Source organism: Xenopus tropicalis, chromosome 9 (assembly GCF_000004195.4).
Source record: "Xenopus tropicalis strain Nigerian chromosome 9, UCB_Xtro_10.0, whole genome shotgun sequence".
NCBI classification, from domain to species: domain Eukaryota; kingdom Metazoa; phylum Chordata; class Amphibia; order Anura; family Pipidae; genus Xenopus; species Xenopus tropicalis.
Genome location: NC_030685.2, coordinates 28,501,018 through 28,527,353, shown reverse-complemented (window position 1 = coordinate 28,527,353; position 26,336 = coordinate 28,501,018). Strand labels below are relative to the sequence as shown.

General features: G+C 40.3%; 1 protein-coding gene across 4 annotated transcripts in view; it reads right to left on the bottom strand.

Annotated features, from left to right (window-relative positions):
• Nucleotides 1-10,347: 10,347 nt before the first annotated feature.
• c9h7orf50 (chromosome 9 C7orf50 homolog) overlaps nt 10,348-26,336 on the bottom strand; it is a 167,221-nt gene continuing 151,232 nt past the window's right edge. For all 4 annotated transcript variants that reach the window (XM_018097482.2, XM_012970671.3, XM_018097483.2 and 1 more), the window contains exons 4-6: nt 26,126-26,313; nt 19,978-20,059; nt 10,348-11,416 (exon numbers count right to left, since the gene is read on the bottom strand). In XM_018097482.2, coding sequence (XP_017952971.2) covers nt 11,234-11,416; nt 19,978-20,059; nt 26,126-26,313 — 453 coding nt within the window. In that variant the 3' untranslated portion in view covers nt 10,348-11,233. The remainder of the gene's footprint in view (nt 11,417-19,977; nt 20,060-26,125; nt 26,314-26,336) is intronic.

Genomic DNA, 26,336 nt, shown 5'->3' with positions numbered 1-26,336 from the left:
TAACATGGTTGAAGCCTTGACGTGGCGTTACTGCTCACATGTATACCATGTGCCAATTTAACCAACTAGGAGAGTGTTTTTATAAGAGCAGCTGGAATAGAAAATATCACAAGGAGAGAAAAATTTTCAAACTTGATACGTGATGGAAATATGAAAAAACAGATTTATTGCTTGTACACTGGAGCCATTATCTAAAAAAGCCCATAGTTCAGTGTAAAAATAAACCTAGATAGAAATATAGGCTACATAGGCGGCAGCCTGCACCTCCCATAAATCCTATCTGCTTTAGATACAGTTAGTACTAAACAACATTTTACTAGCTTTAACCTCTTTCCTGCCAGCTGAAAAAAACAAAAGTTAGCTCATAATATACCAGGTGTGCCATGAGCGTGAATACCTTTATAGCACTACATACACCCCTCTGAGAAGTTTGTGTCAGTGTAATATAGGGAGCAGAAATTGCACAGTGTGTAAGATAACAGTAAGGTGACTGTGCAGATCTACAGGGTGCAAAAGAGTCCCTTTTTAATAAAGTTTTGTCTTTGATGAAGAACTTAGAGCTCCAAAATCCGTAGGGTTCTGAAATATTGGTCCATTATTTGAGTATTTTTTTTGCCAACAAAGTCAGTAAATGTTTGATAAAGAGAATAAAGTACAGTCGCCATTGATCCCTGGTAAGGCCTCATCTTGAATATGCAGTGCAGATTTGGGCCCCAGTGCTCATGGTGCTTCCCATTTATGTTACCTTTTAGAATGTTATAGAATGTCCTGTCCCTAGTAACTTTTCATTACTTATTTGCATATATATATTTTAATTATATGCATTCCTCTTTTTCCTCCTCTAGTTTTCATTAGGGGCCACTGACGCCAGAAGCCAAAAACCTATTGATCTCAGGGTTCACAATTTTATTGTTATTTTGTATTACTTATCTCCCTATTTAGACCATTTTATTTCTCTTCAGTCAACGCCAACCTAGACCCGATCCCCACCAGTGCTCCCCTGCTGAGCTCCCTCCCCTGATTGCGCCTACGATAAGTATAATACACACAAGCTCGGGGGGTTGCACAGTTGGCAGGGGCTCCTGAGGGTTGTGGGGGCCACAGCTGGGGCCCATGGTGTGGTGTCAGGGCCCCTAGGCAGCAGCCTGCACCTCCCAGTCCAACCCTGTGAGTGGGTGAGTTTATACTTGCCAAAGGAACAATTCCACATGCACAAGCTAGAAAATTTTTTTTTTTAACCCTTTAGTTGCAATAGAATACAGTCTGTCTGGGCCAGTGGGTCAAATTAATTTATAATATCCCCCAATACAAATCCTACCTGTACAGTACAGGATAAGGACATAATGTTTACAAGTACATTAGAGGGGATTATAGAGAGCTGGGGGTTCATATAGAAAAAAAAACCAAAGAACAAGAGGTCACCCCTCAGAGAACTGAATTTTCATTTGAAGCAGCATAGGTGGTTGGGGAATGCCCTGTCGGGTGATGCTGTGATGGCAGATTCTGTTAATGCCTATAAGAGGGGCCTGGATGATTTCTTGAACAAGCATAATATCCAAGGCTATTGTATTCGCAGGAACTACAGTTAATTTTGTACATGTATGTTTATATATACAGTATATTAGTGCATGTATATTGGTAGCTATATCTGTATGTGTGTGTGTGTATATATATATATATAAAGTAAATAGGTGAAATGTTATTGGCTGTTGGTGGCTCCGCCCACTTTTTTTCTAACTTTGAATGGCAAATACCCAGTGACTAACTCTGGAAACTTTAACAACCCTGGAATTAATATTTATATAATGGCATCAGTTTAAATATAAACCAATGAAATCTAATGGGTGGAAATGGATTGGCTGTTGGTGGCTCCTCCCACTTGTTTGGGAACCCTGTCATAAATAGTGTGAGCAAAGCAACATTTTAAATATAAACCAAAAAAATTCAATAGGTGAAGTCTGATCGGCTGTTTGTGGCTCCACCCACTTTTTAAAACCTAAAAATGCAGTCCCCTAGTGACCCTGGTGTTAATACTGTGAGAATGGCAGCAGGTTGAATTTCCCATTGAAAATCAATAGGTAAAATCTGATTGGCTGTTGTTGGCTCCACCCACTTTTTCTAACTCTGAACCGCAGTTACCAGGTGACTAGCTCTGCAAAGTTTGGAGACCTTAGTATTAATATTTAAAGAATGGCCGCAGTTTCAATTTAAACATATGAAGTCTATAGGTGAAATCTAATTGGTTGTTGTTGGCCCCACCCACTTTTCTAAACTTTGAACATAGTCACCCAGTGACAAACTGTGCAAAGTTTGGGGACCCTGACATTAAACATGTGAGAATAGCAGCAGTTAAAATTTTCCCACTGAAAACAATGAAAGAAATGTGATTGGCTTTTGGCAGCCCCGCCCACTTTTTCTAACCTTGAGTACGAAGTCACCCAGTGACTGACTGTGTAAAGTTTGCGAACTCTGGCATCAAACCAATAAAATTCAATAGGTGAAATCTGATTGGTTGTTGGTGGCTCCGCCCACTTTTCAAAACTAAAATTGCAGTCCCCTAGTGACCAACTGTGAAAAGTTTGGGGACCCTAGTATTAATACTGTGAAAATGGCAGCAGGTTGGATTTCCCCATTGAAAGTCAATAGGTAAACTCTGATTGGCTGTTGGTGGCTCCGCCCATTTTTTGTTACTTTGAACCACAGTTACCTGGTGCCTAACTCTGAAAAGTTTGGGGACCCCGGTGTTATTACTGTGAGACTGACAGCAGGTTGGATTTCTGCCAAGTCAATAGGTAAAATCTGATTGGCTGTTCACAGCTCCGCCCACTTTTGGGCATCCAACAATCATCATATTTTCATTCAGGCTGAGCCCATGACTATGTGATTCAAGTTTGGGGAGCGTAGCCTCAAAGCTGTAAGATTGGCAGCAGTTTGAAAATCTTCCCTGTCAAAGTCAATGGGAAAATTGGGGGGTTCGGAGCGGCGCCACAAAAAGACGGGGGGCGGGATCACTTAGAAAAGCACAAGCAACCTGCTCCGCTATAGGGTGAAGATGTGTGGAGAGTTTGGGTGTTGTACCCCTAAAACTGTAGGAGGAGTAGCATTTAGAAAATGGGGGGCGCTAAGAATAAGAAGAAGAAGCGGAAGAATAAGCCAAAGTGGAAGAACAGTCTGTGGGGTTTTCAACCCAACATAATAAATCATTTTTATGAAAACACAATCATCTAATGAACAGAAATCTACACATAAATATTTGTACATTCAATATTAAATAATCTGATTCTTTAAAATTAATAAACTACGGCCAATAGATTTAATGGGAAAGCTGCCCTATTGAACAGTTACCAGCAAGTGATTAGTTGAGGGCAGAGATGGCCAAACTAGTTCTAACAGGTCACGAACTTTGACAGTCCTCCAAAAATGGGTGGAGCTTATAGGAAAGTTGACAGGTTTTTGTTTGGACTGGGAGAGTGTGGTAAAAGTCCAGATTATAATTGAGTGAAGGGTTTATATTATGTAGCATTACTGCTATTCACATACACATACAGTGGCTTGCAAAAGTATTCGGCCCCCTTGAACCTTTCCACATTTTGTCACATTACAGCCACAAACATGAATCAATTTTATTGGAATTCCACGTGAAAGACCAATACAAAGTGGTGCACACGTGAGAAGTGGAACGAAAATCATACATGATTCCAAACATTTTTTACAAATAAATAACTGCAAAGTGGGGTGTGCGTAATTATTCAGCCCCCTGAGTTAATACTTTGTAGAACCACCTTTTGCTGCAATTACAGCTGCCAGGCTTTTAGGGTATGTCTCTACCAGCTTTGCACATCTAGAGACTGAAATCCTTGCCCATTCTTCTTTGCAAAACAGCTCCAGCTCAGTCAGATTAGATGGACAGTGTTTGTGAACAGCAGTTTTCAGATCTTGCCACAGATTCTCGATTAGATTTAGATCTGGACTGTGACTGGGCCATTCTAACACATGGATATGTTTTGTTTTAAACCATTCCATTGTTGCCCTGGCTTTATGTTTAGGGTCGTTGTCCTGCTGGAAGGTGAACCTCCGCCCCAGTCTCAAGTCTTTTGCAGACTCCAAGAGGTTTTCTTCCAAGATTGCCCTGTATTTGTCTCCATCCATCTTCCCATCAACTCTGAGCAGCTTCCCTGTCCCTGCTGAAGAGAAGCACCCCCAGAGCATGATGCTGCCACCACCATATTTGACAGTGGGGATGGTGTGTTCAGAGTGATGTGCAGTGTTAGTTTTCTGCCACACATAGCGTTTTGCATTTTGGCCAAAAAGTTCCATTTTGGTCTCATCTGACCAGAGCACCTTCTTCCACATGTTTGCTGTGTCCCCCACATGGCTTGTGGCAAACTGCAAACGGGACTTCTTATGGTTTTCTGTTAACAATGGCTTTCTTCTTGCCACTCTTCCATAAAGGCCAACTTTGTGCAGTGCACGACTAATAGTTGTCCTATGGACAGATTCCCCCACCTGAGCTGTAGATCTCTGCAGCTCGTCCAGAGTCACCATGGGCCTCTTGGCTGCATTTCTGATCAGCGCTCTCCTTGTTCGGCCTGTGAGTTTAGGGGGACGGCCTTGTCTTGGTAGGTTTACAGTTGTGCCATACTCCTTCCATTTCTGAATGATCGGTGGAACAGTGCTCCGTGGGATGTTCAAGGCTTTGGAAATCTTTTTGTAGCCTAAGCCTGCTTTAAATTTCTCAATAACTTTATCCCTGACCTGTCTGGTGTGTTCTTTGGACTTCATGGTGTTGTTGCTCCCAATATTCTCTTAGACAACCTCTGAGGCCGTCACAGAGCAGCTGTATTTGTACTGACATTAGATTACACACAGGTGCACTCTATTTAGTCATTAGCACTCATCAGGCAATGTCTATGGGCAACTGACTGCACTCAGACCAAAGGGGGCTGAATAATTACGCACACCCCACTTTGCAGTTATTTATTTGTAAAAAATGTTTGGAATCATGTATGATTTTCGTTCCACTTCTCACGTGTACACCACTTTGTATTGGTCTTTCACGTGGAATTCCAATAAAATTGATTCATGTTTGTGGCTGTAATGTGACAAAATGTGGAAAGGTTCAAAGGGGCCGAATACTTTTGCAAGCCACTGTACATAAGCCAACACTTACCTGCTAAACTGAAGTAGATGCTTTATTGTGCTGCCAGGTGGAGCTTGCAGTAAATGCTATCAGCACTTGTGTTACTCTCCTCTAGATAAGCTACAGTGCCGGGGAGCAGATTGGCTCCAGACTTATTAAGGCCTGAATCAGACATGAAGGAGCCTACAGACAGAAGCTGCCGATAAGAAACACCAAGCTGTTGTGTTCTCAGTGCAGACAGTCAGGCTCCTTTCTAGGCATGCCTATACCCTAATGCACCTTCTTCATTAGAACTGCACGGCTAATGCATGGCTGTGCCTTTTCATTATATTAAACTGAGGATAAAACGGAAATCTTTCTTACATATCAAGCACAATACAGGCAGCGTGTGCATGCTTTATGTTTTGTAAGTAAGTGCCATTAATCTGAGGCAGTATTGCCCAATTGTGGGGCCAAATTAATGCTTAGTGATGTAATCAGTATAAATGGTGCTTATAGATCTAATTCCTCATGCATCACGACTCAATGAAACTTGTGCATTATTAAGTATTGAAAAATATAAGGATAAGTCACCTAGGAGTTCCATGGTCTGTTTAAAAGCATTGACCTTCAGCCACATTATTTTGGTCATGAAACTCCTCGGTGATAATATCCTTATATTACAACAAAGGTAACCTGAACATGGTGTGTACCCTTCCCTAGCTCCAAAGTATCCAACTTGGATGCAGATCCAATTCCACTGAGGCTGACTGACATATTGTAATGGACTGCTGGCACCCTGCCCAAGTGGTAAAAGGGGAAAAAGCTAAAGTCAGACAGACCAATCAAATACCCCCATCTTTGTCACCGCTGCCCTTGTATGTGTATGAAAGTGGGCAGTCAAAGCATCAACTACACACAGTCCCTAGAAGGCTCTATGTACAGGAAGCTGATTGCCCTTCCAAAGTAGGAAACTGTGAAAAGCTCTGAGGACTTTGGTGGCTGCACAGCTACAGTTTTCTCTGAAGTTGCCTCGGTATCCCCAACTTTGTCTACATTGCTCCCCATTACTTATCTCATCCAGTTCTTTCTTGAATATCTACAGTAGCAGTTCCAATACAAGGAGGTGGTCGGTCAACCCAATATCTCTGTGTGCCGTTTGGTAAGGGGCAATGGAATTGACTAAACTCCATATTTCCATTCCATGATGTCTGATTGTACATTAGCCAGCTTTATGTTTCCAACTATTCATGGACTAAATTGGACTAACCGGCAATGGGTCATTGTAGAGGTAACCGTATGCTTCTTCCAGGGATTCTCAGTCTTTTAACATTGTTGGTGGACTTCATAATCTTATTACCCTGGGACTTGGGCTTTACCAGCAATGCCACGCTTATTCCATTGGGATTTTCTATACCAGGCTGCCAGGAGCTACAATCTCTGTAGTATAGAGTTCTGCTTGTTATTTATCCATTTCTTTAGAGCATCCACGGCAAAGTATCAGACTGGGACTTCTTTGACTGTCAAGTTCTTCGTCTGGAGATCTGCCCAGTGAACTTTGGTTGTCTGTAGTCACTGCATTCATCTATTAAAGGGGAACTCCACCCAAACACAACTCAAGTTTTTTTGAAAACATAATTTCAGGCAACTTTGCAATATACATCAATTAAAAAAATATGCAGCCTTTTCATGATTTGTAATGTAATAATATAGTTAGGAACAGTTCCCTAAGCCCCGCACCCTGTTCCCCTGCTGATCTGGCTGACTACTTTGAGACTCAAAAAAAATAAAGCAGTAGTTGACTGTTCTCAGCCTGCATCCTCCAAATCCCACAATTCCCTGCATTTGTGATGCATACAGCCTATAAGCTGCAGAGACACTGTTACAATTTGTAACATCAGTGTTTTAGTCCCTCCTCCCCTGCCAGGATATCAAATGATGCAGAAAGAGAAGATCTGTTTTGCAGCTGGATTTCAGCATATAAAATGGTATTTATTCATACTTTCTGAAGGAACAGATTACAGTGATAGGTATATTAGGGGGTTCTGTGTTGTGTGGGACTCTTTAACAAATTTTGGTTCAGAAGCCGGAGTTCCCATTTAATGCCCAGAGGAAAAGGCAGTCCTTCCAGCCATAGTTCCCCATAGGTTTCATCTGAGCAGTAAAAGGGGAATGTGAGTCCAAAGATTACAATTTGATAATAAAGCAATTAAAAACATTTCTCTAAACTGGACTGTTCCTCTCATACCTTTCCCTGGGGCTTCACAAAGCTGTATTTTGTAGTGGAGCCGCACACACAGATATATGCAGTCGGGGAGCTTACCCCATTTATTGTGACCACCTTGATCCATGTTTCGGGGGGATACTACCTCCCTTCGTCCAGGATCATCACAATAGACAGGGTAAGCTCCCTGACTGCATATATCTGTGTATGTGGCTCTGTTACAAAATACAGTTTCGCTGAGGATAAGGACCTGCCAGTCCTACGGAAGCCTTGCACCACTAGTGCAGTAGATGTGAAGTTTGCGAATATGCGGCTTAAATAAGTGTGTTTGCTTCACAAAGCTGCACAGTATTAAGGCCTCCAAATGTGAGTGACAAATTATCTGCAGTCAGTGTGCATTATACCTATCAATATACCCCTATACTCGCTGCTACATTTAGCCTGGAGGACTGGGATATTAACAAGCAATTCTTCACGTTTGCAGGTCACTGTGTGTGACAATTTGACAGTCCCTTGTATTGATGAAAACAAAGCAGGGAAAAAAAGCTGGGGATTTCCTTAGGCAGCCACTAGAGGGCAGCATGTAACTGTGCCTGCTGATTCAAACCAAGGGCATGGAATGGTCATATCTCTAGGATTAATCTAATATTACATTACATTAACATTTATTTATAAAGCGCCAACATATTCCGCAGCGCTGTACAATAAGTGGGTTACATACATTGGACATACAGAGTAACATATAAAGCAATCAATAACCGATACAAGAGGTGAAGAGGGCCCTGCCCAAAAGAGCTTACAATCTACAAGGATGAGAATGTGCTAATGCCCCTACTAATGAGAAATGCACAAATCTGCAGGCCATTGCTATTACGGGTATGGGACCTGTTATCCAAAATGCTTGAGACCTGGGGTTTTCTGAATAAGGGGTCTTTCTGTAATTTGGATCTCCATACTATAAATCTACTTAAAAATAATTTAAATATTAATTTAATTCAATAGGATTATTTTGCCACCAATAAGGATTCATTATATTTTAGTTGGGATGGAGTCTATGGGAGATGGCCTTCCCATAATTTAGAACCTTCTGGATAACAGGTTTCCAGATAATGGATCCTATACTTGTTTTATAATTAGCTCTCATTTATAAAATGCCAACTGCATTACACAATAAATAGCTGTATACATTAAACATACAACTAATACAAGAGGTATGATTCTTTCACTGTGTCTCCTTGGAGACCAATCTAGTAACAAAAAATGGCAAATATACACAAAGAGGGGGCCCTTCAGCACAGTAAGACCGAGTCTGGCATTCAGACATGAATTGTTGTTATTTATAGGCTGGACAATAGTGACTGACAGAGCCATAAAGGGGCCCACAAGTGAGCAGGGTTTGTGTGGATCAGAGTTGCTGATCACTGTAGGTGTGAGTGGGTCGACCAGAGATAAATGACTGAGGGATACTGAGTGGTAAGAGCCAGTGACAGCACCACTCATTGTATTGTGCAAAGGAGAATGTGTGGCACATAGTAGGTATTGCAGAAAAGATCCCTGCAGCCTTTGCCCACTACCCACCAGCTGCAGCTATTAGGAAACACTGTAGGGTGATTTAAAATGCTTTGGGACTGATTAACTAAAATACAAGCTATATTGCAGCAGTGCATTTGCCAGTAGCAGGTGCATAATCTTGCAATAAAAAGTTATATTATAGATTGTCTAAGAATTCATCTATGATATTCCCAAGCTACACATCTCAACAGGTTAGCCTTTTACTGTGTTATAGAATGTCCTGTTCTTAGCAACTTTTCAATTGGTCTTCATTTTTTTAGATTATGAATTATTTCCCGTCCTCTTCAACCTCTATCCAGCTTTTTTAATTGGGGGTCGCTGACCTCAGCAGCAATCAACTATTGTCCCATGATGCACCAATTTTATTGCCATTGTTACTTTTTAGTACAGGTATTGGACCTGTTTTCCGGATAAGGGATCTTTCAGTAATTTGGATCTTCAGACCTTACGCCTGCTAAAAAACATTTAAAAATTGAATAAACCCAATAGGATTGTTTTGCCTCCAATAAGGATTAATTGTATCTTAGTTGGGATCAAGTACAAGGTACTGTTTTATAATTATGGAGAAAAAGGAAATTATTTTCAGAAATTAGAATTATTTGCTTATAATGGAGCCTATGGGAGATGGGCTTTCCGTAATTTGGAACTTTCTGGATAATGGGTTTCCGGATAAGGGATCCTATACCTGTACTTCTCTTTCTATTCAGGCCCTCTCCTATTCAACTTCCAGTCTCTCACTCACACCACTGCCTCTGGTTTCTAATGTAAATTGGACCTTAGCAACCAGACAGCTGCCTAAATTCCAAGATTGAGAGCTGTGGAGCATAAGACTAAAAAAAAACACAAAAAGTAGAAACAATGAAGACCAATTGTCTCAGAAATTCACTGTTCTATATCTCTGTAAAAATGAATTGAAAGGTAAGCTTCCCCTAACACTTATTGAATATTTCTATTCCCTTTAAATGACCCGGTACGACAGGTGTATTAGCAGCAGGGCTTGGGGGGTTTGCTGGGAAATTTCTATCCATGCCACAAGCATTTGAATCTGCTACAAGTCATTACTGAAAACGAGCACATTTTGTTGTCACTGTCGCTTTTATTGTATCTTTTCCCCTTTATCCTGTGAGCAAATCTCAGCAAAACTGTTAATTAGTTGCAGCTACAGGGTGGGCTAGGAAGGAGCCCAATTACCCTCCACCGGGGGCCACAAATACCATAGAGTTGTGCAGAAGTGATATGGAATGAGTGGGCATTACAGCATGTGAGCAGTAACAGTGGGGCAGTACCGACTAGTCCAAATCAGCTATTATTATTTAGTGCAGTTACTTCCCCCCCCCACCCCCATTCCATATCCCATGAACATGCAGGCAAAATCCTTTACACAAATAGGTTGCCTGTTACAAGCCAGACAAGTGAAACATGAAACGTTGGGTGAAAGTCTTCAAAATGTATTTATTGGTAAAAATATTAGAATGCAAAAAAAGAACAAAAACTTTGTTCCATTCATAGCACTGTACAGAGAGAGGGGAATGTCCCATTCCCAGAAGAGAAAACACATGAATGATAAATAATGGCAATGATAAAATGTCAGTAAGGACGATGAGTGTTCTAAGAGCATGAAGCCTCTTGCAGTTCAGCTGCCAGAACAGGAAATGGTAGGAGCAACCTCACTTCCCAGAAGGCACTGCTCATATGGAAATGGCTCAGGGCTAAACAGGAGGAAGGCACAGGGCACTGTGTAGGGAACAGGCTGTCCCCATTGGCATTTTGCATTTGCCATTTAGATATGAACACTGTGATGCTCCGTTCCCTATGGGGGCACCCAGCAACCTGACTGCCCACAATTCTCTGTAGGACAGATCCGGACTGGCAATCTGTGGGTTCTGGCAAATGCCAGAGGGGCTGCTGTAAAGTGCCATAGACAGTAACTATTTATTGGGCTGCCGGGGGGCTGTTTGGGCCTCTGTGTACTTGCAATGCCAGGGCCTATTTTGTATCCCAGTCTGGGATATTTTCAGTCCCGGTTTACGGGACTCTAACACAATGCAATAACAATGTATTCATATAAAATTCAAAATGATAAATGCCCAAGAGTTAAAAAAAAAAAAAAGGGGGGGGGGGGGGAGGGGTAGAAAATCTAAAATAATTTTTGAATTCTGCTAAATCTGCATTGTCCAAATCTTTATTGGCCACTTTGTTGGGGGGAAGCATAACATAGGTTTGCTTTAAATTCAATCCTGAGCCACAGTTCGACACAAACCGTATGCACTATCCAGGCCCACAGCGAGTTCCTGCCGGGTAATGTACTGTATGGAATTCTATGACAAGATCTGCAGGACGTCTCTGATCCTGGCCAACTTGGGAACATGATCTTCCTCTTGTGTCTCGGAGCTGTCATACTGCTTCATTAGGGCCTCGGCTTTTTCCACAGTGGTGTCCCGTGCCCTGCCTTGCAGCCCTGCTATGTAGTTCAAGAGAATCTTGAAATATTTGTCAGGCACCTGAAAGAAAAAAGGCAACATGCAGATATTTATTGGCCCAAACTGACCAACATACCCACCGTGGGCAGGGCTTATATACAGTGATGTTACCCTGAGAAATGCCCAGACATGGACTGAAGTGCCATAACCCCTGGACTGACAGGGACAAGTACAGCTGCACCCTTGTATCACATAAATGTTCCTTTTCTCATTAGTAACATTTTATACTACAAGATTAAGTCCAGGATTTGCCTGTATTTTCCCCACCAGGGCCCTAACTTATATTAAGCATTGGGGAAGGGAAAGCTTTGCAATGCAATGAGGGCTCTTTGCAATCACAGCCTGACAAAGACAAATGATTGCCTGGATGGGGGGGCAGATGGCTAATAATTGAACTTAAATTACAGCATAATAATGTACATAATGTATAACGAGGCACATTATTCTGATTGCTGGCCGCAAAGGTCACATTTATTGCTTATGAAGAAAAAAATAGATAAAAATGGCACAGAGACAGTGTTCTAAGCATGAGGTTTACTTGCCCTTCAAACAATCTGAGACTCATCCTTTTGACATAGAATTAAGAGGCAGGCACAGGGCATGGCTGCTGATACTTTAATGAGATGCACTGAAAGTAAATATTGCTTTATTTAGAGAAGGAACTGCATTCTTATGGAATTAATATGATTGAAAGGCTGCACTCTTGCTGGTAGCGGCTTTTATATATATATATATATATATACTGTATATATTCTTCCTTTTCTTAACACCATGCTCCTAAATGTGGGCTGCTATATCTATTGTTTATTCTCCATGTGTTATATAATGAATAAAGTACCCCTTATTGTAATATATAAGGATATTATAAGTCACAGACGAGTTCCATGACATGACAAGGCCAATGGCAGGGTTATACAGGTTATGGAAGTCTGAGGAATTCTAATCTCTTCATATTTTAAAACAGGGGTATTTTATTTATTATAATACACAAGTTACATCATTAAGCACTGATTATAACTGATGACATCACCAAGCACTGTTTATAAGGATCATTTACAAGATATTGATGGCTCGTGTATTGATCGATAGATAGATAAAATGTAATCTTCCTCTGCATCCCCCTAGTTAATATGAAGGTGTTATTACAATCATGTAGATGTATTAATTCCTAAGCTGCCATGATCCTAGGCTGGCTGGCTATTGCCTTCTTTATACCTCCTATCTATTGTGTTATGATCCTCTAACAAGAAGTCACATGTGGCGAGGGCTGGGATGTATAATAGGCCCTGGCATTTTAAGTACACAGAAGCCCAAACAGCCCCCCCCCCCCCCCAGCCCAATAAAGAGTGACTGTCTATGGCATCTTACAGCAGCCCCTCTGGCATTTGCTCAGAACCCACAGATTGCCAGTTCAGGCCTGATGGGGGGTGTGACCTGAGCTACTTACCTGCACACTCAGATTAATTAAAGGAAAACGATACCCCTAAACAGTGTAGGTCTCTATAAAATGATATTGCATAAACAAGCTCATATGTAAAACCCCGTTTCATCTAAATAAACCATTTTTGTAAAAGTATACTTTTATAATAGTATGTGCTATTGGGTAATCCTAAATAGAAAGCTGCCATTTTAAGTTCTAAGGGCCGCCCCCTTGGATCATATGAGTCACAGTGCACACAAACAAGCCAAGGCACATATAAGTGTTATGTCATATGAGTCAATGAATGGACAGAGTTCTGCCTTTTACTCCCACACTTCTTCCCGTTAAAGTTGCATTATTTCCAGTCATGTGATCTCTGAGGGAACACACAGCCCATCAAAATGGTGGCTCAATGGCAATATTTACTGATATATATATATATATATATATATATATCTCGAGCCAAGGGTGGCACACTGATTCAAGCCTGGTCCTGGGTGCACGGTAAGAAAGTTTAAATATTGAAAAAAAGACCATCAGCACCGGATCTATTGCAAACAATTAATTATATATTGAAAAATACATGAACAGCCAACGTTACGTTTCGGTCCCTGTCGGGACCTTTCTTATATATATATTTCTTATATATATATTCCAATTTAGTAAGATTCTTGCCACTTAATATGATATAAACTGTTGGTTAAGTTTCTTAGGGTATAGTTTCCTTGGAATTTTCCATAGAAACAAACGTAAAGGGGTTGTTCACCTGAATATGATGAAGAAGGTTGTATTATAAAACAGTTTTCAATTCGTCTTCATTTTTTTTTTTTATAAATCATAGTTTTTTAATTATTTCAATTTTTGCTTAGCAGCTTTCCAGTTTGGATTTTCTGCAGCTATCTGGTTGCTATGGTCCAAGTTACCTTAGCAACCAGGGAGTGGTTTAAATGAGAGATATAGCTAAATGAATAGAAGAGGGCCTGAATAGAAAATTGAGTCATGAAATGTAATAATAGCAGTAAAACTGCCTCCCAGAAAAACAGTTTTCTGGCTGCTGGGGTCAGCGACCCCCTGCAAGGAGTTAGAAGACGGCAAATAATTCAAAAACTATAAATAATGAAGACCAACTGAGAAGTTGCTCAGAATTGGCCATTCTATGGCATACTAAAAGGTAGCTTAAAGGTGAACTACCTCTTTAAACCTATGACAGTATAGGCATTCCCTTAATATCAACCAAATTCTGCAGCACTATTGGGGGTACAGTGGTCCAATAAGGATGACAATATTTTATTGTAGAGATAAAACAATGTACTGACCACTACATAGAATATATTGGTAAATACATCTACAGGAATCAATGGCCCACCACTTCAATCCAGCAGGGTTGCTGAGTATGGCCCAGGGAAACCTGTTACAACATACAGTTGATATGGGGGGGGGGTGGGTTTGATAAGAAAACAAACACAATCACTTCTGCCCCCTTGGGGCTGTTACAGAAAAGCCCTATAAAAAAGAATATTTCTGTAAAAGGATACATTCCTGGGTTACCAAGCACTTAAATGCTGAAATGTCCTCAGTGGGGAACTATAGGAAATGCAATATTAATGAGCCATTATCTGCTTCTCCTTTGCATCAACAGCTGAATCTCACATTGTTAATAAGTGTGAAGGCTCCGTTCCCTCTCTGGAAGTGGCGAAACGCATCAGCGGTGAGAGAGGACGCAGAGAGGAGCACTATACAGGGCAGGGCTACTGAACCCAGGACAACAATCGCAGACAGGGAAAGAAAAAGAAGCAGCCACCAGATCCATACCAGAGACTCTTAATACACGCATCCTATACTCTGTCTGTGAGTGTATTGGGAAGTTTTATTTGTATTAAAGTAATTAAGTTTTTACACATATGGCGTATGCATTTATCCCACAGTAAGTGCACAGACAGGGAAGGGAAACGGAAAAGTCGTGGAATTAACCTAAAGTTGCCAAAGTTGGAAATTTACCTATGGGAAGTGGTTCCTAACACTGCCTGAAATTAAGAGGTGGGAAAGCAGAGAGTCGTGAGCTACAAGCGAACCAATTGGATGCCATATAAACCCATGGGGGTCTGTAAGTAGATTGGCAATCGGAAATATCACAACTGGGCACAAAAGGGCGATAGAAGTAATCAAGTTATCACTGGTGTTAAAAAGTACATGAGAGTGCACATTGTGAAGTAATAGCAGTATTACACTATATTTTTTTCTTTTTTTTCTTTTCTTTTCCTCATAAAAATTCATCGCTAAGTCTAAAGCAGAAGAGGGCATTTTGGAGTATTTTATTGAACTGATGGGAGAGAAGGCCGCCACGGCATTTCTAAGTTTGATAAAATGCAAGAAAAATCTTTCAACCTTAAGAAAATCCAATTCACTATGTGATCAAGTGGCAACGTTGATAAAAAACATAATTTTGATATAGAAAACTGAAAAAAAAGAAAAGACAAAGATTCCTTACTCTGGAGTTGAGGGAGAAGACACATAAGTTACAGAACCTCTGCTGATTCCATACACAAAGGCACAAGAAAGGCCAATGAATATATTCTCTCCATGATGTTTCTGTTAACAAGAGAGGAACGAAGGCTTCCAGCAGGAAAATGGACAGAACTTCATGGAGGGATGAACTTAACGTTATGGAACTCAGTGGAAGGTTCAGTTTATTAATGTAATTTCAAGTTTAAAAATAAAACTATATAATTTATTTAAATATACAGAGAAATGTGTAGTTAAATAGATGTGCTTACTGGTGGAACTGTGATGTTCTTACCCTAGTGTATAATATTGTGGCTGCACAGCCCCCAGTGGGACGGTCACTGCTCTAATGCTGGCTGCACTCACAAATGCTGGTAGTTATTGGCTGGCTAGAGACTGTCAGTGCTCACAAGAAATGTATTTGGCAGAAACCCTCCAATCCAGCAAGGACAATTCATTTTCCATTTCTCAAATTCACCAGAAAACGAGAATACATAGATGACTAGTATATATATTTATTAATTCTTTGAAAAATACTTTTGAAAAAAAGTTGCTTTTATGTTTACTAATGAAGTATAATCTGCTTCCTTTCTCCTACATAGCAACAGTCCAGTCTTACTTTTTGGCTGAGATTCTAGCTATCTTTATAACAGAACTTTCTGTCCCACAGTGATAGAACAGTGATCTCCAACCAGTGGCTCAGGAACAACATGTTGCTCCCCAACCCCTTGGATGTTATTCCCAATGGTCTCAAAGCAGATGCTTATTTTTGAATTCCTGACTTTTGGGAAAGTTTTGGTTGCAAGTTTTGGTGTACTGCCAATCAGAGCTTCATGTAGGCTGCCAGTCCACATAGGGGCTGCCAAATCGCCAATCAGAGCCCCAATTTGCACCCCCAAGAACATTTTTCATGCTTGTGTTGCTCCCCAACTCTTTTTTCCTTTGAATGTGGCTCACAAGTAAAAAAGGCTGGGGATCCCTGTGATAGAAGTTGTAACTCTTTTTGTAAACAGTGTGGTCTGTCAATATGGACACTGATTCTATTTGAATCCTATTGTTAGCAGAAGTCCTGTCCTACTTTATGGCTTAAATTCTAGCTGACTTTAAGCTACACATGGGGCAGGGGCAGTTTCTCATCTTGTGGACAAACATGGGCAGAGTATCAGTCTCTCTACTGGCATCATGCCAGGTACACATAGTTGATATCGGTGCTGAAATCCATACTCACACAAGCATATTAGGTAAATTGCACTTTTCCCTGCAGTGAGTTGAGCAAACCACACCATAAGGTATTGCACTCAGTGTCGCTTATTCCTCCCTGTCTTCTGTTCTGAACCAGGCATTACTGATGCAGGGGAATTATTTACGGTGTCTGGGCTGTGTAAAAGCATAGGCTGAGTATCAGACCCTATGCGGCCCCATGCTGCTACTTTGCCTGCACCGGGAAGCACTGTCTCCACTTGGGGGCAGGCAGACACGGAGGATATCAACTGTGAAATGTTAACTGCTGGATGGACACAGCGCTTCCGGGTAGCAGGCTAATGCCAGCATTGGGGCTGATTCTCGGCCTGTGTTTTTCCACCCTGTGTGCCACTAGCCTTATAGCCATACTCTGTGCCTATTCCAATCCAGTGCATCCACCACCAGACTGACTGTATACACAGCAGCACATTGAGCTCTCCACACTGTGAATGCCTGGCTTTATAGGGTGGTGGCCTCCATTGAAACAGCTAAAGTTGTATTTATAACAGTGGCATCACCTAAAAATTGGCCATCTAAGTGCATAGTATTATAGTTACATAGTTACATAGGGTTGAAAAAAGACCAGTGTCCATCAAGTTCAACCCATCCAAGTAAACCCAGCACACCTAACCCACACCTACCAATCTATACACTCACATACATAAACTATAAATACAACCACTAGTACTAACTGTAGATATTAGTATCACAATAGCCTTGGATATTCTGATTGATCAAGAACTCATCCAGGCCCCTCTTAAAGGCATTAACAGAATCTGCCATTACCACATCACTAGGAAGGGCATTCCCCAACCTCACTGCCCTCACCGTGAAAAACCACCTACACTGCTTCAAATGGAAGCTCCTTTCCTCTAATCTAAAGGGGTGACCTCTGGTGCGTTGATTGTTTTTATGGGAAAAAAGAACATCCCCCAACTGCCTATAATCCCCTCTAATGTACTTGTACAGAGTAATCATGTCCCCTCGCAAGCGCCTCTTTTCCAGAGAAAACAACCCCAACCTCGACAGTCTCACCTCATAGTTTAAATCTTCCATCCCCTTAACCAGTTTAGTTGCACGTCTCTGCACTCTCTCCAGCTCATTAATATCCTTCTTAAGGACTGGAGCCCAAAACTGCACTGCATACTCAAGGTGAGGCCTTACCAGGGACCTATAAAGGGGCAAAATTATGTTCTCATCCCTTGAGTCAACTTGTAGTTAGGCAGGTTAGGTATAGGCATTATGGTTGAACTTGATGGACGTATGTCTTTTTTCAACCCAACTTACTATGTTACTATGTTACTATGAGTCAATGCCCTTTTTTATACAAGACAGCACTTTATTTGCTTTAGTAGCCACAGAATGACACTGCCTGGCATTAGACAACTTGTTATCAACAAAAACCCCTAGATCCTTCTCCATTATGTGTGTCCTTACTCCTGCATATGAGAGAAAGTTGATTACGCCAGGAATCATTAGGTGTTATTTCTTAAGAAAAAGTATCATTTTTTGGAAAATGTTTTTACTTTTATAGAAAAGGAAACGGGAGGTACTACTGGTGCATGACAAGGGAGGGGGGAAATAAAGACAAAAACAATTGTCTGACAAAGAGAAGTAAAAGAAGCAGAAATCCATAGTTATATATAGCAGGTGTGGGGACGGGAAGCCTTTTGCTGGCGGAGGACTCATTTGGAGACAGCTGCAGAGAACATCTGTTGCGCTGTGTGGGAGTTACGGTAGCTTGTGCTAATGAAAAACAAAACAGCCAGCAATTCCAATGAATTAAACCCCTGAGCCTGCACGGACTGTTATTTATAGTCATCTACATGTCAATTACCAGTTGGATGATGTTAAAGTAGGAGTTTTAGGGAAGCTACACAGACAATGTGAAATACTTCTAATCCATAATACCTCAGCATACCTTCATCCAGTCATTCTGCAATGTTTTAGGGGAGTCTGGCTCTATGTCCTAACCTATCAGGTCTCTGCTCTATACTCTGCCCTCTTTTGTATCTATTTCTCTCACTCAAGCCATCTCTCTTCCCTTGCACTCTCCCTAGCTCCATACTTTCCCTGTATTGTTTTATAGGCTTCCCATCCCATTGGACATATTGTGCACAATATAACATTTTGATAGGGGGCATGTATTACTTTTATAAAACACGCTTTTGAGTGACAATGTTTGCTTTTTGTCTTTACTCCCGAAATAAGTATACCAAGTATATAAGTATATTCTAGTTTTGTAATCAGTGTAGGCATATATAATGTTCTATACCAAATAGGTGGTTACTTGGGTATAGTGTCCAAGGCTGATGGGTGTCAGATTCATTTTGTTACACCTAACGACAGACATTTAGTCTAGAAACTTGTGATCCTTTCATCCTTTCTAAACCACAACTCCCACCATTCCAACATCTGCTGCTAGTGGGAGGAATGTAGTGAGTAACAGCCACAGAACAAAATGGTTAAAGGTTAGTACTCAATATATTGCCACGACTGTGACCCAGTTTCCTTTTAAGTGCAAGCTCTGAGCTTTATTCCCCATGTCTTGCAAAGGTTTGTAGTAAAATAGTAAGGTGCTGATATGAGAGAATTACAGGAATGGGTAGGCTGTCAGGTAAACACAGAGGAGAGGCTCCAACCTAAAATTTACCAGTTGTCCTGCTGCTTCCAGAAATTCCTATGCCACCATACTCCATCCCTATTTAATGTGTAATACAATAAGTGCAACATTTCATTCACTCCTAGTAACACACATCAGCCAATCAGCAGGTGGCATTTACTTGTCTTTGCATTCAAATATCACATTGCATTTATATGAATTACAGAATACTTTTTGCCTCTGCTTATAATAACCCAAAGTCAGCACCCCAAAAAGACTATTATGCACTAAAATTCAAACATATATGGAAAAAATGAATGCTGCTAAAATACTGGCTGTTATACAGGTATGGGACCTGTTATCCAGAATGCTTGGGGTTTTCTGGATAAGGGATCTTTCCGTAATTTGGATCTCCATAACTTAAGTCTACTAAATATCATTTAAATATTGAATAAACCCAATAGGATAGTTTTGCCTCCAATAAGGATTAATTATATCTTAGTTGGGATCAAGTACAGGTACTGTTTTATAATTACAGAGAAAAAGGAAGTCTATTGGATATGGCCTTTCCGTAATTTGGAACTTTCTGGATAATGGGTTTGTGGATACGGTATCCCATACCTGTACAGGTCAGTTTGGTAATTAGCAAGTATTAAATACAAGCAAGCATTGAGATCTACATTTGAAGCTTTCTAAGGTAGTGAGATGTATTTAAATGTTTGAATTCCACACAATGCCCTTCCATAAGCAATCAGAATGTCTTTCTTTTAATCAAACATAAACAGGCCTATATATCAATATACATTAATAACTAACCTTCTCTGGATCATACATGTGCAGAAGAAGCCATGTTTGCCTGGTTTTTTGAAACTTCCATTCTTCATGTTTTTTCGACCAACTGCAAACAAAAGTTGTCACATTTTAAAGTCAAATACAGATTCTTTTCTATCATTCCCCAGGTACAGAACAAAGACTCCCACTTTCTCCAACAGCCATTAACTGAAAATGATGGATTTGCAGCAGCCCTAGAAGTTGCATATTTTCATTCTAAATAATTCTAACCCCTGAATACCAGAACCCATTTTATCCAGCTGTTGTTATCTGACACTGATCCCCTTATCTCTTTCACAACTTATGATAATGATGATTGTTATGATATGAAAAGAGTTCGTACTACTACTGCCTCTAATTTTGAAATACCTTATTGTCCACAACAACAAATAAAAATGGCCTGTAATTATTATTAAACAGTATTATTAATGCTACCTAGTCAAATGAAACACTGGCACATTTTGGTTACTCAGTACACACAGAACCTGACCATACCTGCTGTTGACCCTGCAGAGCTGTCGCAATAGAAGAAGGTCAAAAAGCTGTGTGCAATTTTCCGTAGGTGTATGCTTTCATATCACCTGGTATTTATATGCTGTTGTTGGCCTGTGCATATGAGAAAGTGAAGCGGTGCTGTGGGTGAGGGACTGATGAAAGGTGGCTATACTTTGTATGGCCTCTGGTACACTATCTCTCTTATCAGATACTGTATGGCAGTGATCCCCAATCAGTGGCTCGGGGGCAACATGTTGATCACTTGCCCCTTTCATGTTGCTCCCAGTGGCTTCAAAGTAGGTGCCCATTTTTAAATCTCTGGCTTGGAGACAAGTTTTGGAATCACAGAGACACAGTTTTAGCCCAAGCAGAGCCTCCTGCAGGCCATCAGTCCAAATGGAGCTACCAAATAGCCAATCACAGCCCGTATTTGGCATCCCCAAAGGACTTTTTTCATGCACATGTGGCTCACATGTATAAAACGTTGGGGATCCCTGCTGTATGGGATTGCCCCATCTATCACTGCCTTTAGATTGATCATTTTTGCTACACAGTACCCTTGTTATTCTATAAATATTTTATCTTAATTATTGCTGATAAAACTCACCGCTAATGAAGTATAATGTCTATATAAATATATATGTCATTTTGTAGTGCAAATTGCCCTTGCCCAAGAAGATGCCAGGGTACATACAGGTAGGTTTATTACATAAAGCACAGCCCTGCTAATAAATCATCTAGCTGTTAGTTTTTGGCCATAAGTGAGATAAGCAATGGTTGGGAACATCGATGGCCCTGCGCTGCTTCTTCCTGCGTGTTCCTTTCCATCAGAGCTGCCAAGGAACGTTTTTAAACTGTGTCAAATGGTCTGGAAAAGTAGCTATACAAAAGCCTACCTACATCCTAAGTGCTGTTCACAGAGCCCTACATGTGTCTCTTTTATGAGTTCCAGACCAGCTGTTTCGCAAACATTTTTTCCATAAAGCCAGATCTTGCACAGCTAAAATGGATAATTATGTGCAACACAGAATGTCATTCACCTCACACACATCATGCATGGCTTTTATGTCTGCTGTGGAAAGGTGACAACATAGGGAGTAACACAGAAATGCAGTAAGGAAGGCTAATGTAGTAAAATGTTCTTATATGAGAGGACACGAGTTTCCATTTAGGCACAGTTTGTATATATGCCAATGTGCGGGGCGCAGCACCGCTTCCTGGGAAATAAAAGATGACAGCAGATGTCCAGACTGGCTCCAAGGAAATAGAAAGATTAAACATATCCTATTTGATATCAAGATATCATCATGCAAAATGCACCCACCTCATCAGCTCTCCTACACACCAAATGACTACTCACCATGACTACTTCTGTCAGCTCAGCTTTACATTACTGCACCACCGCCCTAGCCATGTCCCGGGCTTACAGCACATGTAATGCTCCATCCTGCAGTAATGTACATGCTCAACACTCCCAGATTCCATTACTGGCATTGTTCCTGTAATAATGGTGCTGTCCCACCTACTGCATCCTCTGTAGCGGTTGTTACTAGGCAATGTTAAAAGGGAACTCCACCCAAACACAAGCCTTTTTAAAAGTAAACATAATTTCAAGCAATTGGAATATACACCAATTAAAAATATGCAGCGAGAACACGTCGGGCCCCCCTGCAAAATAATCTTTGGTGGGGCACAGCTACCTAGCCACCGCCCGCTCTTACATGCATAGTGAAATTATGTGCGCCCTCTGCAAATATTAGGCAGCAGGTACATATAACTCCCAATCCCACAATTCCCTTCATGTGATGTCAATAAGGAATTCAGCATATAGATTACAGTGATTGGTATATAATGGGATTTCTGTGCTGTGTGGGACTCTTTAACAAATTTCGTTTCAGAAGCCGGAGTTCCCCTTTAAAGAAGAATCAATGATCCTGATTTCAATATACAATAGGGACTCATGTGCCTAACTCCATATATTTAACGGAATTCTTGGAACTGGAAAAACACATCACAATGAAAGTACAGCAACAGGACGGGTTCCCCTACTCGGTACCAGCAAAAGCACAAACCCTTCTACAAGCGCTATTGTGCCATCTGCATAAATAATATTTGTTACTTAAAGGGCTATTGTATGCCAGTTATTAATGAATAACTATGCAATATTTAGCATTTTGCTTTATTTCTTTTTAAATGTCTTTTACAGATCCATTACAAAGGCCTTATCCCAAGCCATTGTTGCTTTTTGGTTGAGCACACCATTGCCTTTCTGCTTATTTACATGCAGGTGTAGGATTAATCCCTTTGTGTCACTCAGTTGATGCAATGACCCTTCTGGATATATGGTGAATATAACTGGGATTTCCTTCTACATGGCCAAATATAATTAGAACGGTAATGTTTAATATTTAACCATTTTTGGCTGCATCAAGCCATGCCCCTTTAGTACTAGCTTATGCTCCATGCTGGTCTTCGGCAAGGGCATTATTACGCTACAGGAGGGTTTTGTTGGATGAAAACACATGATGGTAAAATAGCTTTCTAACGTCATACTTTCAGACATCAACCAACAACACAACAGAAAATTAGACCAAAAACTTCCTACTGTGTTACCTGCACCTATATAAGAAGTTTATTTTAGACTGGGAGATGAAAACAAAACTTCAGCTATTTCAGTAGCTATAAAGAATATAACCTCCTTTTTAAAATGTAGTAGATAAAGGAATTCCTCACCAAACAAAGTAACAAGATAGATTTTTTAAAACCTTCTAAAAATGTATAAACAAATGTATCACTTTACATATTCATAGCACAGCCCATATAAATCCCACCAGCATCCCAAATAATAAACATTTCCATTTAAAATGGGTAATAAGAACTGGGCCAATGGCCTGGGAGCTTAGACATAGAAGACAGCAGACACTACTTAGGATACAAGACTAGTGTGTGCTCTTTGGCTCCACCCCCATGGCAAAGATATATCTATTCTTTAAGGATTCTTCAAGATTTGTTGCAGTAACCAAACAATGTTAGACTGTGGTACATGCATAAGACTCTTGAGATCCCAAATACCCTTCAGTATCTGAGAGTCAGCTAAAATTCTCATTGATTGATGAGGTTATGAGCCCTGAACCAAATGTTAAGAAAGTTACAGATGCTATGAAGTCCTGAAGTCACTGCCCTGTTGTTGGCTACAGGATAGATGAAGTTGGATAGGTGGAGTTGGGGAAGGGATAAGGCAAGTTGATTTTCTCCTGATCTGCGGTTCCTGCGGTATTTGTTTTACCGGACAGACAGGAAAAGCCAAAACTCCACTTCCATCATGAGGCCAAACACAAAACAGATGGTCCAGTGAACTGACGGGCCTCAGAAGAACCACGAAGAATCCCAGCTGCTTGCCAGATTTGAAACATGTATTGCCATCTCACTGTGATCTCCCAGCTAAAGTTATGGCAGTATGCGCATCACATGAAATCTGCCATTAATTTCCTCTTCCATGGCAGGAGGCATTCAAACAGCCTCATATTTACTTAAGCAGTATCTGTCACGGTGGAATGTGGGGCTCTCTCTTTAAATAGTAACCCATTATTTTACAGAGTGTTCTGTAATTTATACAGATCTAGCTTTTTCTTTTTTTGCAGCATTCACGCTTGTAAAAACAAATTCTGCCTTAACAGATGGTTTATATTTGCTGAAATCTGCTGACTTGTATGACTTTCCAAAACTATCCTGATTTCTAAACGAAGGAGGGCGGATCCTACCTGCCCCAATCTATCCCATCTGTGCGAAGACAAGAGCCAGGGTGGTATTATAGGAGTAATAGGTGCACAATACAGTACTGATTAGAATGTTGTGGTTAAAGGTATGTAAAGAATTGAGCTTGTATTAAAGGAGAACGAAAGATCAACAAAGATCTATCATAGAAATGCTGCACGTTTTACTATATACCTCCCCAAAGATAAGACAAACTGCAGTGAAAATTGCATCCCATACTATTTGTTCAATACAGGAATCCGCAACATCCTTATCTTCAGCTTCCACAATTCCAATCAAGGGAAACAAAAATGATGAAGTTTTCATGCCACAAGGGAAGAGGAAGGAGTCATGTTTAAAACTAAACATAAAATGAATCCACATAGTAGCAATATTAATTGCTCAAATGTATAGGTATAGGGTCTATTGTGCGGAATGTAGGGGACCTTGGGTTTTCCGTATAAGGGATCTTATTTGATCACCATATTTTAAGGTCTGGATAAGGGATATTTCTATTATTTGGATCACCGTATGTTAAGTCTGCTAAATAAAATATAATCATTAATAAACCCAATGGGATTGTGTTGCCTCTATTAAGGATTAATTATATCTTAGTTATCATCAAGTACAAGGTACTGTTTTATTATTTATTATTACAAAGAAAAGAAAATAGGAAAAAGGAAATAGTTTCCAAAAAATATTATTTGCTTAAAATGGACTATGTGAGTGATGGCCTTCCTGTAATTCAGAGCTTTTGGTATAACCTGTTTACTCATAAGGGATCCCATACCTGTACCTCCTTTAGCTCATTTGAGTCCCCTTAAATCTTTTAACAATGTGAATGCTAGCCTCCACATTGATAAATTATGTGCAAGTACTGACATACTGTATTTGGCCGGCACCCACTATTATGCTGGAATTATTGTTGAGGAGTAAGCTGGCTCCTTAACAGGATGGCAAAGTAAATATATGGCCATAAGCCAGGGATCACATATTCTGGCTAAAACTCATCAATGGCTTTCCTTTGGAGTTCATGTCATATTAGGTTTTTTTTTTTTGTTTTTGTTTTTTTTTTAAATGTTTAAGTACCACATCCAGTGTCAGCCACTAATAACTTGTTAGAGCTGAGCCTTCTCTGCTGCTACAAGGTGGGTCCTGTACCACTGGTTCCACTATTGTATCTACTGATTACTGTATTTATAAATATAGTTAACATATCCAGACTCTCAACCAGCACCTATTTAGTGCTATATACCAGCCATCGAGCAACATTTTCAATCTGGATATATCAATGCTGAATTATAAATATGGCTGCCATCTGGCTGGTGTTATTCGGATTTTCAGCTGTTTTCACACAGAGTAAATCCTGACAAAAAAAATATTATTATTAAAATTATGACTTTTTTTCTGGGACTTTTAGTGCTAAAACTCCAAATCAAAAAAAAAACAAATCAGAATACAGGTATCGGACCCCTTAATTTTAACTGAATCTACTCATGTGGCCTCTCACTCCTGATATTTAATGTTACAGCCCACTGTGCCAGCTTCAAGGGGATTTTTAATCGTCTTAACCAGAATTTCTTTTAATTTCCAGCTTATTTTACATTTTTCTCTTCTTGGCCTAATCACAAAGCCATAGCATATATTTTGGTACTTGCATATGTATAGTCATTAACTGACCACAGTAATTTATTTCACTAATTAAACTCACAGAGGTTGTCATTTAAGACATTGCTTGACAGATAATGATGTCTCATTGCAAAGATGTAGGTGAAAAAAAGGTGCAAAGGAGGAAGAACTCTCACATTGGAACTAAGTCATGTGACTGCACATACCCAGTGCCTATTAGTGACATTACTAGATCTATACATATATATAATCTGACCTTTTTAGGTACTGCAGTGCCAGCTCACAGCCCGAGGGTTTCTGAGGTCCCTCTTCCTTCTCCTGCTCAGCACTCTCTCTTTTCAACCTCTTTTCTTCTTTCTTAAGTTCTTTCTTTAGTTTTCTTTCCAGCACTCGGCACTCTTCTGGGGTGAGACCTGCTAATTCCAGATTGTCATTGGCTTCTTCCTGAAACAACATTTTTTTTAAAG